Source organism: Pyxicephalus adspersus, chromosome 6 (genome assembly GCF_032062135.1).
Source record: "Pyxicephalus adspersus chromosome 6, UCB_Pads_2.0, whole genome shotgun sequence".
NCBI lineage: Eukaryota > Metazoa > Chordata > Amphibia > Anura > Pyxicephalidae > Pyxicephalus > Pyxicephalus adspersus.
Window position 1 is genome coordinate 61,119,492 of NC_092863.1, and position 15,963 is coordinate 61,135,454.

At 41.0% G+C, this 15,963-nt stretch overlaps 1 protein-coding gene across 1 annotated transcript; it reads right to left on the reverse strand.

The window, feature by feature from the left end:
- Positions 1 to 3,540: 3,540 nt before the first annotated feature.
- LMNB1 (lamin B1) lies at positions 3,541 to 15,727 on the reverse strand. The gene is made up of 11 exons (XM_072416015.1): positions 15,006 to 15,727; positions 8,042 to 8,198; positions 7,812 to 7,937; positions 6,940 to 7,110; positions 6,333 to 6,458; positions 5,991 to 6,211; positions 5,642 to 5,867; positions 5,457 to 5,561; positions 5,070 to 5,189; positions 4,889 to 5,005; positions 3,541 to 4,007 (listed from the first exon to the last, which is right to left on the reverse strand). Exons 1-11 carry the CDS (start codon positions 15,356 to 15,358, stop codon positions 3,975 to 3,977), a joined length of 1,755 nt encoding a protein of 584 aa, XP_072272116.1. The 5' UTR covers positions 15,359 to 15,727; the 3' UTR covers positions 3,541 to 3,974.
- Between the last annotated feature and the right edge of the window lie 236 nt (positions 15,728 to 15,963).

The window sequence follows — 15,963 nt, forward strand, 5'->3', positions numbered from 1 at the left end:
TCATCGGGGAAACAGGGTAGCAGATGCAATTAAAAGTAAAGCTTATGGTGACATCAATAACTGTAGTGTACAAACATGCAGAGTAAGGTGTTAGTACATCACTTCTAGTGGCTTCACCCCACAGTATATATCCTTTCAACCTGTAAAGGGAAACTATAGTCTATATTTCCCCCTATCCTCCTGTACTTCTAGGAACAGAATTGTTTTTAAAAAATAAGAACCTAAAATGATTAGACAAATAAGTTTCACTTTTTCTAGACACATTAATCACACAGAAAGTGTGATGGACAGTCAGGAGTAAAAATGGTTCTAATTGCTGTTTGCATACCAGTGAGATTCTTCCTGATAGATGAAAGGACAGCAAAAACAAATTGTTCCAATGATTTGAACATCTTTCTTTGGAAAAAAAAGTATAAGCTACAATAAAATATGACCACTTCCAGAACTATTGTATTCTGGAACAGAAGGGGTGATTTTTTTTCTGTTTTTAGAAAGATGGCATTACTTTGGGACAAAAACGTGTGGGGTAACTTGTATAGGCAAGATATTTTAAGACAGGTTTTTATTGGAACCGGTTGGAAAAGTTTTTTTTATTGAATGCTATGCCAAACTGTACTTCGGTTCCTGATTGTGAAGGCCTGGACATCTCCACCACCCTGCGCGCCAAGTTGTACAATCCGTCCTAGAAAACAGGGTAGAGCCTATATGGTAAATGTCTCCAGAAAAAGTGTGTGGTTGGTTAGAGTAGTTCTGTGGTGTGAGTATTCTGGAATGAAGGAGGCTGGGTTCCCTGACCACCACCATACAGCAGTGCTCTGCAGGTTTTACATTGGAGGAGGCTTCAAGTGTCTTAGTGAGAGATGAGACTGCTGCCCACAGGCTGAGCATATACCAGCCCGTAGTACATCCCCTTCTTTTCTGTATGGCATACAGACTTGTGTTGCTTGCCAAGGAGGCTATCTTATTTTCTCATTGTTTAAACCACAACTCCAGTTTATTAGCCAACTATGGGCAACAGGTGCTAGCATTTTTTTGGGGTTACATCTTGTCATAACCAAATCACAATAGCCATGGTTAATCAGGATAATTACAATGCAATTAGTGTCGTTTGGAAAATGATTCAACTGTCGTTTCTAAAAACAATTTGTTGTTTTGAAGCAAAAGCAAGAAGCTGATTGTCATTAATAGAGTCTGGATTTACACTGTTCCATGTGCAGCACACACAGCAACACATATAAGCAGGTAGAAATGGGCCCATGGAGGATGCAAACATGTGAATCATTCACATCTATAGAAGTATAGGCTTTTCACTTGACATATCTTCCTCCAGAAAAATGTATGCATTTTGCATAGAAAAGCCACTGATTATGTGATGGAGTTACATTGTCCCTAGCATCTACATCCATTGTTGATGATGCCTGGAAGAGTGTCAGACTCCATGGTGCATGTGAAGTGCAACAAGAAGAAAAAAAAAGAAAAAAAAAAAAAAAAAAAAAATACAAGCCCCACCAGAAGTTGAGGCAAAAAAGGCTTTGCTTGTCCCCCTCAACATCCTGGTGACAACAGGTGTAAAAACATAAAACAAAGAGATTGTGTGTATGTACAAATATATATATATATATATATATATATATATATACACACACACACACACACACACACACACACACACACACATACATATACACACGCTTTTATTTGTCATGCCTTGACCATTGGCCCCTACAGGGATCACATTTCGTTGCACCTTGCTTCACTCCTCATATTCAGGGTCTCTCCACAGCATCATTCTAGGATGCGAGCAGACCACTGACCCTTCCATAGGCAGCTGTCTGAATCGGAAGCACTTAGTAACATATTGGTGTCAGCAGAATAAAGGACACAGCCATTTCATATAAAGCAGATATACTATGCTATGTATGTGCACATATTTGTTGGAGGAGTAGTAAATGATGTGAAAACAAAATGAATGCAGGATGTATTAGGATGATCCCATCTTTTACTACCATGTTAAATACAACTTAGGAAGTTAATTACAAAAGTTGCATTTAATTTTGTAAATGTCTTCATCCACTAGATTGATCACAATAAATACAGTGAAACCCTAGCAAGCGACAAAAAATAGTGCTGGGTACTCAGCAGAACTTCAAAATGAAGATGATAAAAAGGAATTGCTCACTTAAGGATAAAAGTACATAAAACAGATTTATTCAAGTAAATATTTCCTCCAGATTTTTTTCTACCACTAGATTTCATCAGTCTCTCAAACAGGATTCCTCCAGCAATGAGCAATTTGTGTTTCGCAGGTTAGTTTAACAAACACTGATGATCTTTTTGGCTATCTTGTAAGGGTGACATCAATCAGACCACTTTCTTGGACTCTTACTGAATGAAAAAAACAGTAGTTTTTTTGAATACATTTCTTTGTCTCCACAGCAAGCTTCTTTTGAGCACATGAATTGGTTGGTTCTTTGTGCGGTTTCTTCCTACTACAAGATGCTAACACCAGGTACTCGCACTGCTTTCATTTACATAACTAAGTCTGGACCCAGTATTGTTTATGCATTTGGGGATTTGTGAAATGCACAGGACACAGAACTTTGACACTCCAGAACACACACACAAATACATGCTTTCATATGCTTATGTTATTAACAAAGCCAAAGTGTTTTTCTCAAGCCAGGAAACAAACTTGACTTTGTATCCGACAGATGGCAGGGAAGCAGCAAAGAAACAGGTGCTGCAAACACAGCTCAGATCCCTTCCAGCCAAACAGCAGCCTCCATCTAATCCATTAGCACCTGTTCATGTATGCCAGCTTTCGGCTGGCTCATTTTTCCCTGAATACCCCAACAGCTAACACTTGTTAGAAGCTGAAATCATTTTCCATTAAGGCCAATATTACTGTACATTCCTCACTGCCATACAAGTCCTCATATGTGAAGTTTTTCTATTGATTAGACCGTGCCTCAAGGAAACGTCCTGGTGTGGATCAGCCCATTCGAATGCATGGGAATTTCAAACATGGGCTTTTAAAGCCTCAGGTTAAACGCTGGGGAACACATCCATTTAGACTAAGCCTTAAAAGGACTCATGGGAGTCTACATCATATACTCTATTTTGTATCTTTGTTTTACAGGATAGCTGTCCACAAACAACTGTGCAAGCCAGCTGCAGGTTGCACTGAAAGGTCGTCACATAAAACAGCCTTCTTAAAGGGAGACTGACACTACTTTATTACCTTTGAATAGGATCTGCGACAAATAATAAATAGCAATGCATACATGATGTGCAAGCCTTTTCTAAATGCCAATGTTGTTCAACAATTAAAATTGTTGACAATTTTTTTTTTTTTTAGAATCTATTCAAAGGTTTGTATCTAACATTTCCATGGAACTAGGAAATAGATAGGTACTAATATGCTAAAACGAAACAAAGACAACAGTAGAAACATCCCTTTTTTTTTTTTTTATTTTAAAAAGGTAAGCAATGGTTTCATATTTAAAATAGCTACAACATTACCCACCCACCACACTAAACTAAAAAGATTCAATAAAACAGCTTAATTTTTGAATAATACAAATAACTCCTTGCAATAAAGCTGAGGGATAAAACGGTTCAAAATCTTAAATTTCATGATAGAAAATAAAAAATTCAATACAAAAAAGTGGAAGCACCGACAGGCCTCCAAAATGTAGAGCACCTTTTACGTAATTGCTTAGCACTGTCAGGTGGCAATAAGCGGCTGTCACAGTTACCAATTAATCCCTGAAAGATTCAGGACCTTACAGTGTACAAACTACTTGATTCACATTTACCCAATTATTAAAAGGACTGTGTGCCCAAGAGTTTAAGTTACAAAAATAAGGCCATCAGCTTGGACATTTTCAACATTTTAAAATGTGTACACTGCCAGAAAAATAAGATGCTCCTAAAAGGCTCAGATCTGTGGACTGGAATCCAACCAGCTTGCTTTACATTACAACACAGTTCTTGTTTTCTGTAGCCTGCAAGAGAAAAAAAAAGAGAGTTTTTGCAACCTGCTTTATAACAGGATAGGAAAAGAAACATTCTACAAAAAAAAAAAAAAAAAACAGACGTGGTATATTTGTTTTAAAATACCACCTCAGGTACAGTTTGCATTTTCATAATTCTACAGATTTCATCAACAGTTCAACAAGCAGCTTCATAATTCTAGTTAAAAATAATATTTAGTTTCAAATACTATGTGCTTTTGTTAAACAAAAATGGAAACCTGGGAGGTATTCTGTTGCACCACTGCAGTGTTCTCCCCAGTCCCTTTTAGCTGGGCGCACAACCTGGCACTTTTCAGTAAACATCCAGCTGTTTTTGGGTGGTTACTAATAAGTTGGGTCACAATACAGGGGCGGCCATGCGCCTACAGTTTCTTACCACCTAGCTTAATATAATTTGTGGGTTGAGCACTGCACTGGTTTATGGAAAATTCCTAAGAAAGGTGGTTTCCCCATGTCTCAGATGGCTGCACTACGATACACATTTTAGGCATCCTGTGCAATAGGAGTTTTAATATTTGTTAGATACTCCTAAGAAAGGATGTTTCCTTTAGGGATACAGAGGCTATGCTAAAAAAATCAGAACACCAAAAAAGCTCCAGGCGGAGATAAGCCAGACCCTCCTATTAAGGAATCAATTTGCAAGGGACATAGAGAAACAACTCTATTAAAAGTAAATTAGGTTTTCAAAAATTAATTATATTGCAAGATAAGTGGATGAGTACAGAGATGTCACTACTAATTGCCCTAGATATTCACCAGATTTCAGCATTGCCACCAAATTCCTATAGCTACCACCTTTGGGAAGAACATGCATTTCACAAGACATCAGCAACTAATGCAGTAATATCTACCTGCCGACGCTGCCTTGTCTCCTCAACAAATACTTCCTGTGCCTCTTCTGGCTCCTCATCATCAACCTCTTCCTCAGGAACAGTGGTTGTAAAAACAGTGGTTCTTTGAGCAACCTCCTGAAAGAAAAAAAAATAAGCAGCAACTGTAAAAAAATAACAGAAAAATATTGTGAAACATTACCTCTCCCTGAGAACTTCTCAACACAACCTTTACATCTTCACCAGTGCCCCAAGAGTTCTGGTTCTTCCAGATGAGGTCAGTTGGGGGACTTGCAGGAACACCAGCATTAGCAGCCCAAATCTATTTTAGAAAGACAGAAAAGGTTTTATTTATGAATGTTAAAAAATATCAAATGCTCAGGACCACCTGAACAAAACATCGGGTAACAATGGAACACTGCAGAATGACTGAAGATGGGTACATCATCTGCTGCTCTCTTAACAAGCAGAGAAGAAAAAAAAAAGCCATAGAAAGCAATTTTTAACACACACAACAGGTGGCATTACAAAAACCAACGTATACCAACATGTTTTATGTGAAAAGTTGAACACAAGGCTAGGTACTTACTGTAACAGTCTGGCCTGCTTTAAGCACATATCTTGAGGTAAACTTGTAATTCACAGATGTGTCTCTAATGGTTCTAGTAATTTCCCAACCTCCCAATGGTTGATCCTACAAAAGAAATACATAAAGATTACATCCTTGTGTTTTTTAGCAGTAAGCACGTAAAAGTTTTAAACAATAAGACTTACTTCGTCTGCATTGTTCTTTAGTCTGATAAATTTTCCATCCACATCCAACTCTTCAATTGACACGTTCCCATTTGCAGAGGCAGAATGTGCAATGCTGACACTGCTGCTGGCTTCAGATTCCTCTACATCAACCCTCTTCCTTTTTCCTCTAGTGGTTCGCACAGCACGACTTGAAGATGCCCGGGAAACAGTCACACGGGAAGAAGGACTTGGAGACAGTTGTAATCTAATATTTAACCAAAAGATAAACAAAAATAAAGTTGAAGATTCCAGCTTGGACAGTAAAACATCCAATTCAATAATCTATTGTGATGGAGCTATACCCAATCTGAGAAGCAAAATGGCTCACCTTTCCTCTTCACCCTCAAGCAGCTTCCTGTAGGCACTGATTTCCATGTCTAGAGCTAGTTTCACATCTAATAGTTGTTCATAATCTGAAAGCTGCTGCTGCATTTGGTCTCTTATTTCAGCCATCTCTCGTTCCCTGTCTGCCAGCATACGACGACAGGAGTCCCTCTCTTTAGCAAGCAACTCCTCCAGCTCTTGCATACGATCATACCATGCTCTGGACTGCAAACATGAAGTAAAATTAGGTTTGTGTGTGCATATTTAGCTCAGTCTGAGAACACACAACCATATCTCCCATGCAGCTTCTGGATTATTTGCACATGGCGTATTTCCTACTACATACCTCTTTCTGCAAATCTGAAAGCTGGTTTGTGAGACTTTCAATACGTAGACGACTCTCCATGAGTTCCTCACGTGTGCTGTTGACTGTAGAGCTGTTCATTTCAGAGGATAGTCTAGCATTCTCCAGCTAAAAGAGAAACATGTAAAATGAGGAAGTACACCAAATATGGGCATCTATCACACCCCAATACAGCCAAACAGGAATCAAGTATTTCCTAAGGAAATACAAATGCAGATGTCATAGGCAGCAGATGGGGCGGCAGAGAACAAACACTAAAATTGTCAAAGAGGAAGAAAAATATGAAGTAAAAATTGTTTCAACATAAAATGTCACCATACTGTTACTTCACATGATAGAAAAGGAGATTTGTTAATTTGCTTGAAACAAAAACAAATCATAAATGTTAACAATTTCAGACACTCACTAAGTTTAAATGCTGTTGGAGATCTTTTGTGTTTTCTGTTGCAAATTCTTGAGTATGAGAACTTAATGTCAACCACTGGTCAAGCTCCTATACAGTTTTATAGCAATACTAATATTTTTTATATCTAAATCAGTGGCAGAATTACAAGAATATTTTGTGTGAAGTGGAAAAAAAAATTCATACCTTGGCTTGATAGGTCTGCTCAAGCTCCTCTTTATAAATCTTGATTTGCTCTTCATGCTGTCCTCTCATTTCAGCAAGAGCTTGGGCAAGTTTGTGCTCATAATCAATAACCCGACCAGTATCAACTTCAACCAAGCGGGTCTCATGTCGTTTCCGTGTCTCCTTAATTTCCTGTAAAAACAGCACAATAGGGGATAAAACCCTCTCCTGTGTTTTGCAAGCATTTTTTTTGCCAAGTGCCAGTTTAACCATTTTCCCAAATTACAGTGCAGTAGTTAGGCAATGATTTAGAATGGAGAGCAGATATTGCAATCTGGAGAGAAGCCAATCACTTGGGCTCCCCATATATTTATCAGGGTGCTTTTGGCTTTGAGGTCCTAAGCATATCTGTACAGTAAGAAGAAAAAAAAAAAAAAAAAAAAAAAAAAAGCACTTTATAAATAGGCCTCGTTTTCATGGCACATATGACCACAGTAAGGCCATAACACAAATGTTAATGGCTCTCTACTAGGGCTGCGATTAACAAATAGCATACGCTGTTCCATTTCTGCACAAAACACTGAAGACCTATACAAGTAAAATGTATTTTTGCAACCTAATTAGGGCTGATGTAATGTTATGTGTTAGTGATAAACAGGACCAATTTTAGGTAACCTCTTTACTTGTGAGGATGCATTAGAAATGTGCAGATAGATTATTTTGTATTTACATAAATGCAAATATTCAAAGTTTAGTGTGCAGGGTCTGATCGAGGTAACAGGGTGAAATTATTGCAGAGCACAGCTCATACACCATAGGTCCTCAAATGGTTACAAATAAACCTCCAGAAATCCCATATTTAGCAGACAACGTGAAGTTAGGAACAAACTTACCTCCTCATAGATGTTTTTGCGGAACTCAAGCTCCTCGGTCAGAGATTGGCAACGGTTTTCAAGATCCACTTTTTGCAGTGCCTCTTCTCCAAGCTGAGCCCTTAATTTTGCCAGATCAGATTCAAACTGCAAGGAAAGTAATTTAATTATAGATCTGCAATGTTAAAGAACATTTAATTGCCTACAAAAAAATGTACACTGGGATATTTACACTTGTGAATGATGCTTACCTGTTCAACCTCTGCTCTGAGATTTTCCACTTCCAACGCCAACGCTTTCTTCTCACTTTGGGCTGTGACAAGGGCAGCATCAGCAGAGTGAAGAAGAGCCTCATTATCCCGAAGCTTTCCTTGTAGTGCAGCATTATCTGCTTCCTTTTTGGAGAAACTGCAAAAAAATAAATAAATACATTTGTATACATTACATTAGAAATGTGGGTCAGTTTTCATGCAATTTCCCTTTTACTTCTCTCCTAGCTACTACACTACTTAAACCCAAGAAATGTTAATATACATAAACATTATAAACAGACATGTAGCACTCAAATTGAAAATATATATAAGTATAATGCAAAGACTGGCAAGGAAAGACTGAGGTGAAAATCTTTTGAAAACTTCTTGAAAGCACATGTGCTCCTTTGCTGCAGAGTTTAGTTCCTTTCCAGTTATAACTATAGAACACCCCCTTTCTAGGTTATGGATAAAGGGAGAGGTATAGTTCTGGTTCTAAGGTAACACAAATTCGATCAATAAGGATATACACACCAGGACAGAAAGCCGATCAATATTAAACTATTTAGTGGCAATATGAGTGACAGATTGTAAGCTCATTTGGGCAGTCCTCTCTGCCTGTGTCAGCTTGTATCTAAAAGGAGGGGGATACGGAATGGTGGGAAAGTAGTGAGGGCTTAAGAGAGAAGACAGGTAGGCTTTGGGGAAATATACATAAAAAAAAAAAAAATCCAGGAATCTCTGAAATTAATTGCTCTAAAAATAAATCCAATCACTAAAATTTCTAAGTCAAACAGGTGGAAAATGAAACTATACCTAAAAGTTAGCGAGTTCAAGCAAGTTCTTTATTGTAGAAGGGACAGGTTTATGCCCCTTTTGCAATCAAAACATGCCTGTTATCACGTCACCTCTCCTTCCTCTATGGCTGGCATCTTCACCCAGTTCCAGGTTTAAGATATTTGGCCATCTCAATTGGCCAGGCTGGAATGATACAAGGTGACCCTTTGCATGCACACAGGAGTTCATTCATTCACGGCAGCCAGCTATTCTGGGATTTTACAGCAAGCACTGCATGTACAGCACAGTGCACATTATATAGGACATGGTGAACACACAGGCAAGTATGTTTTATGGTGGAAGCAACTTGCATCTCTTCCGCAATCCAGAACCTGCCTGCTCACAATTTAATAAGGTTTAGTTGGGTTTTAAAACTACATGTTTTTGTTTTTTTTATATTTTAAAGATGCTTTTTGTAAGGTGGTGCCTAATTCCACTAAGAGTTCCTTCATTACAAAGCTGGCTGCAGAAAATTACAAACCCTATGTCAACTATACAAGAATTATAAATTTCATTAGCATGAATCTGCTTGCTGGGAGATTATCTTTACAGCACATTGCTGTTTGGTCTCGGAAGCAGTCGTTCTGGGTGGTTTCTAGTTGTGCCTGGAGTCCAGTGAGCCCAGTACAGTAAACCAGCTAAATGAAAAGTAGTTCAGTGTTCTGCCCTATACAGGCACATGGAAATTTTCAGTAACCATCTGGGAGTTTTGGAGTTGTTGCTGAAAAGTTGGGTCACAATACTGGGGCTGCCAACGGCCTACAGCTTCTTCCCACCCAACTTAAAACAAACACTGTATGTGGAAATATCCCAAGTTCAGTACAGAAAATATAAATATCTGCACTATCCTATGGCAACCAATTTTACTTTTATAAGTTTGTATTGTTTAACTTATTTTTCAGCCCAAGTTATCCTATAACAAATCTGACACACCCAATGCATTCTGTAACACTCTCTGAACAGAAAGGGAAAAGGGCCTATTAAAATACCTTTCTAGGTCAACCCATACAATACACTATGAAAGCAAAACACATTTGTGCTGGCTAAATGCCCAAGTAAATTTCTCCACCCCTCCACACAGGAATACTAAAAAGGCACTGGATCCTATTCACACAGAACATCGATATGCAGTAGGAAACAGGTCAGCAAAGTTAGGATAGCTTTGTTTCCATTGCCATTGTGCTCCATGCAGACAACAGGCAAGCTACCGGCTCCGCCAAGCAACTGCTGTGCTGTCACTTTAGGATTTCCTACTGTTCTAACAACCACTTGTGGAGAAATTATTATATTACACTTTTAAAGGATTACAGGTGGACTGTCTTATCTAATTACAAAAAAGCCTTACAATGTAAAATATTTTGTTCATTGGTGAGTTTATATAGTGTAATGCCCAGGCTCTCAACCCTTCTTAACATGGGGGAACGTTTGAAATAATTTTCAGCACTTCAGGGCTCCCCTGCTATAATTCTTATTTCCACAGCTCTGAGTAAATGAGCCTGCTGGTCAGTGGGAAGAATGTCACCCTGATAGCCAAAAAGGTGTCACAAAGATACAAACTGCTCCTAGCTCAGGGAACCCCTACCAGTAGTAACTTCTGGAGGAACCCCGACTATGAAACACTGATAAAAACCAAATATGAGAATTAAATTTAAACTAGGTTACTTCTGTGATCGGGGAATGTTGTCCTGGTTCTATTTTCAGCAACACATTATTCCTCATTGTCTTGCCTCAACAGTTCTCATTTATTCCATTCAGCAATGTCCCGTGTCAACTGGCATGCAGATTTTTTGCAACACGAATTTGATGTAGCACATCATGAAGAGGAGCCTCTTCACTGCTACAAGACTAAAGGTTTGGCTACAGCTTCAAGGCTAACTTTGCATATAAACCTCTGTATACATATCAATGTGAACAGAGCACTTGGATCAACTAATACAGACTTATCAATAGTATAGCTGTGCAACATTGCACACATCTGCATGGATGTATCCATTGCAGTTTTTTTTAAGCCAAGAAGTGGGCATCCCTGTGTTATGGGGAAGAGATGAACTACAGGAAATGAGCTGTATTGTTTACTAGTTCTTTACGGGCGATTTGGACATTTTGGCAATAAGCTATATCCCGCTCTTACTTGTATGGGACAGCAGATCAGCACTGTAGCCTGAAGGGGGCAGTGTGTGCATACTTTGTAGTAGTCTGCTATACTCCACACACATCTCCTATAGCATGTGAGGACAATTACCAAACCGATACTTTCATGTGACCATATATTCCTAAACACAATTATCATTTGGAAGAAAAGTAACTCAGACATTTAGATTTCTAGTAATTCTTCCTCAGACAAAGTGTTTTCATGGATGGCTCAATAAGCCAATTACTCTTCAGATAGAGCTCACATTGATCACATGATCATAAACTAACAGCCTGAAGGTTCCATTACAGAAATATAAAACCCACAGGACGCACATTAGGAGGTAACAACTAGTTTAACCAGTTGGGGTGTTGGAAAGAAATTAAACAAGTCTATTTTCAGCTTTTAGAAAATTTCCAACACAACTGCAGCCTACAGTACAACATTTGGACAGACTTCATACACCAGATTCTAATATTGCTGCTGAATCAAATCTCACATCTAGTGTACATGTTGCACCAGAATTGGAGGAACAAAACCAGCAAGCAGATTTCTGCAGCCCCTCATACAGCAGCCTGTTAGTGTGTTTGTTGCCCCTGAACTTCCTATGATTTATGTAGCTGAACGTCTGTTCTTTGTGCGACAGGTGGAGCCGGCACACACTGGGCATGGTTTGTATTTCTAACACTGGCATACGCAGGAAAACAGCTGAACTTTGCACATGGATGAATTCATACCTGCACTCCAGTCTGTGCAACAAAATTATTTTTCTTAATCTGCATTACACCTTCCATCAAACAGTAACCACTTTCTTCCTTTTACTGAATACCAGTCGTGCCCCCACCCCCAACCATGAAAGATCAGCACCCTATGTGGGCAATATGCCAGTTTCCTGTTTTCAGGAAGCTTTGTACAGCACCCCACTGTCCAGACTAGAAGCTGTTTACTAACAAAGAATAAAAAATCTGTACAAATTGGTTTCTAATTGTGACCGGAGCTCAGTAGCCATGTGTGAACAAGTGGTATCACAGTCCTAATAGACAATTAACATTCCCTCAGTATCAGGCCATCATGCCAATGTCAGTCTTCAGTATACCGGGTAGGAGAATTGATGGATTGCACAGGCAAGGCATAGCGATGGGCTCTCCAATTCTTTTCTCCCCAGAAAACACTTCCCTACCATTCAGCTACCAAGAGCTAAGGAAATGCTAAATACTTTTGGGTATGGAGGAGCATGAGAGAGCCTTTTAAGTAGCAACACTCCCAGCTGCTAAGAGTCTGTGGCACACAACTCTTCACCAACACGGAATAGGCAAGGCTGCTTCATAAACACAATTCCAGAGGTTCATGTTTAGCACACTTATAGGTGACTGGCAATGCCAGATATGACTATGTCAATTAAGAACATTGGAAAAACCAGATTCAAACACTCATTTGACATTGTGGCAAACGAAACAAAGTCATCCAACTTGTTACCCAACTAACTCATCCAAGAAATCTTGGCGTCTTCATGATCTTCAAGATGTGGTCAGAGCAGAATACCAAAATCTAATCATCAGTATGGCCCTAAAGGAAACCATACTGAGGAAGACACCAGCCCTAGGTAAGCTTCCAATGAGGAAGACCAACAGAGTGTAAAACAAAGCAAGACAGGTCTGCTATGAAATCACAAGTTCATTTACAAATCCAATAAATCCCCACTTGAAAAATACCATGATGTCAAAGTCATGATGGGTCTGAGCTGGAGCACAATACGCATTCTGCCTGTGCTCAGTACCTTGCCCCTGCAGACAAGTGCTAGGGATTGTGGATGGGCCCCGGAATCATTTCATACAATGCGGGGCTGCAGGGGATTTGGTCTGGAGAGGAGGAGACCAGCTGCTGCACAAACAAGGGATAAAGGGTTTTCCTCACTTATCTCCTTAACAAAAGGAGTACTAAACCCTTATAGTGGGGCGTTGGACATAATACAGGGGGAATTATGGTTTCTCCTGGAATACACCTTATGACATACATAGACCTGCTGGCACATTAGCTGGAGGATGTATTGAAGCTCTGCATTTCACAGAAGATGAAGTTGAGCTGTGAGGTCACATTACACTCTGGGCAACATTCCAGCAGCAGCTGCCACACAGATACTGAGCAGGGTGCAGCAATCACCCAACAACTAAACTGACACAACCAGCTGAGTAAGCAACAACCCAAGACTACAACCTCACATAGGAACCACAAGCCCACCCAATACTCAACACCATGATCCAATATTACACATTATCAATAACAAGAAATAAGGCAATAAGCACACTGGGTGTGCAGGTGTTTTCACTCCTAACATCTAGATACAGCAAATTGTCTGCTTCAAGAGTGTTACATGGGAATGTAAAAGTTTTTGGGTTGTTCCGATATAAGTGATCACAACAATCAGATAATATGGAATGGAATTCAGTTTCTATGTATCTTCTCACCATATCAGAACTGCAATGAGTCAGAGGTATAGCAGGGGTTCAGTGATGGTGGCAATCTCCTCATGGTTGGGAAGCCATATGGCATGCAGATAAGTATGTCTGGCAAACACATGGCCATCTTGTCTGTGCCATGGCTGCATGCCAGCTTGCTCCCCATAGAGCAGTATATGATGTGTGAGGTCACATTGGCCTTACTGACCATTACAAATGTTTATAGCACAGACATAGCCAACCTCTGCTTCCACATCCATATAAAGTCACATTGCTTGGTGGTGCTCCGCAGCATTTCAAACGTTTGTCTTGGATCTGTATAGCTTTAAATGGTGAGCTGTGTAAAGTCACTCCCAGGACACAGACTTGTGTCACTGCTACAGGAAGTGAAATGTAAACAACCTGCTGGCAGGATCAATAAAATCATTATCATGGATACACAAGAAAAACACCGAATGATATTTTATTTTGTACGTCAATATTAATATTAATGCAATATATAAAAGTAGCCAGAAGTACAAACAAGCTGCATTTTTCACCGACAAAAGCAGACTTCCAGGCATTTCCATATTACAGGGGAGACATGGACATCACCTCAGGGGTATTGCAGCAACAACCCACAGAAACACGTGGCCGTGTTCACAGATTTACCACAGCCTAATACACAGAACTGGCAAACCTAACACACGAGAACTCCTCCGGCATCACCCTAGAGCTCGGGTTATGTTACAATTAGCAATTTAGCGCCAAAACCATAGCGGAGTGTTGTGAGCCGGCAGGAAGTGTGCTGGGTGTGAGCAGTGTATTACAGACATTGAATGAGCTGGGGGAGGGGAACACATCACTGACAGGATGGGGCTCCAATCACCAAAACAATGAGAGCTGTTCTATCAGCCAGCCACCAATCAAACGCAAGATAATGTCCCCTTAGGGTACCACCAAGCTCCGCCCACTGCCATATCAGCCCCCATTCCCGGTATAAAATGGTTTGGGGTAAATCACATAACATCTCATGGCCCAGCATTGGCTGATCACCCTATAGGGATCGGGGAATAAACCCATAGATAATGATGGCGTACACTCAGTCCCACAGAATGGAGGGAGGAGGGAGGAGGGAGGGGGGAGGGGGGGGGCAGATTATCCCAATTCCCTGCTGTATATGGGGCACAAACCCCGCAATGATCAGCGACAAGGGGGACAATAGCTGAGATCCGCACATTCACCCCCAGCACTGGTCCATTCGCACAGCCGGTTCGCCGGTCCTGCCATGTGACTGTCTTTTCAATCTCTCATTGGACTCAGCTGAACACAACTCACTTTTTAAATAATAAATCTCATTGTGATAATAAATGGAGCGCATCGTGTGCAGAACACTGCTCGGATGTACAAAGGTGCACACATGTATGGCTGCGTATAGATGTGTGGCTATATATCGCTGTATCTATATATCGCTGTATCTATATATCGCTGTATCTATATATCGCTGTATCTATATATCGCTGTACCTATATATCGCTGTATGGCTGCGGGCCCTTCTCACCTGCTCTGGAGCTGCTCGTAGTCTCCCTTGAGCTTGCCGAGCTCTATCTGTAGCTTGGCTCTCTCCCGGGCCGTGTCATCCAGGATTTTCCTCACATCGGCCAGCTCGGCGTCATAGAGCTCCTTGATCCCGCTCAGCTCCCGGCTCCTCACTTCTTCCCGCTCGGTGACCTGAAGCTGCAGCACGCTGTTCTCACTCTCCAGGCTGCGCACCTTGTCGATGTACACGGCCAGGCGGTCATTGAGATGCCGCAGCTCCTCTTTCTCCTGCAGCCGGGAGATACGGGTCGGGCTGAGCGGGGTGCTCATGCTGCTTCGTCGGCTGGATTGCCGGGTGGGAGTCGAGGTCGCCATGAGGAATCAGCGCTCGGGTTCAGCGGGGTTACGATGGGGTGCCGTCACGTGACCGGCCGGCTGCTCTGGCTACAATGAACCGAAAAAGGGGGTGTACAGGCTGGCAGCGCGCGCTCCCCCCCGCGTCACGTGACCCAGAGGTCGTCCACCGCCGGCTACAAAGAAAACTCCACACAGCCGGCGAAACCCCTGCCGCGGAGGAAATAGCAGGAAGCAAAAGAAAAAGTCCCGGCGGAGAGAAAATAAATGAAAAAAAAAAAAGGTGCTTCGCTTTAAAATACAATTACAACTAAAACCCCACAGTGCACGAGAATCTCCCCGCCAGGATCAGAAACGAGTGAGAGGCTTGGCCTCAATATGGCGCCAGAATGAACACGTGGTACCCCGCGGCCAATCACCATTCCAGTGATGCTGCCTGGGAGTAAAATTCAAATCGAAGATCTATACAGGGGAGGCGGGCTGAGAGCACACATACAATTGGGGAGGGGCTCTAACTGCCCAGCCCAGGGATGGTGTGACTGGAGGGGCTTATAGTATAATATATGGGGGGGGCGGGGGATGAACTGCTCACTGTACCTCACATGCCTCGCTCTCCTATTGGCTGC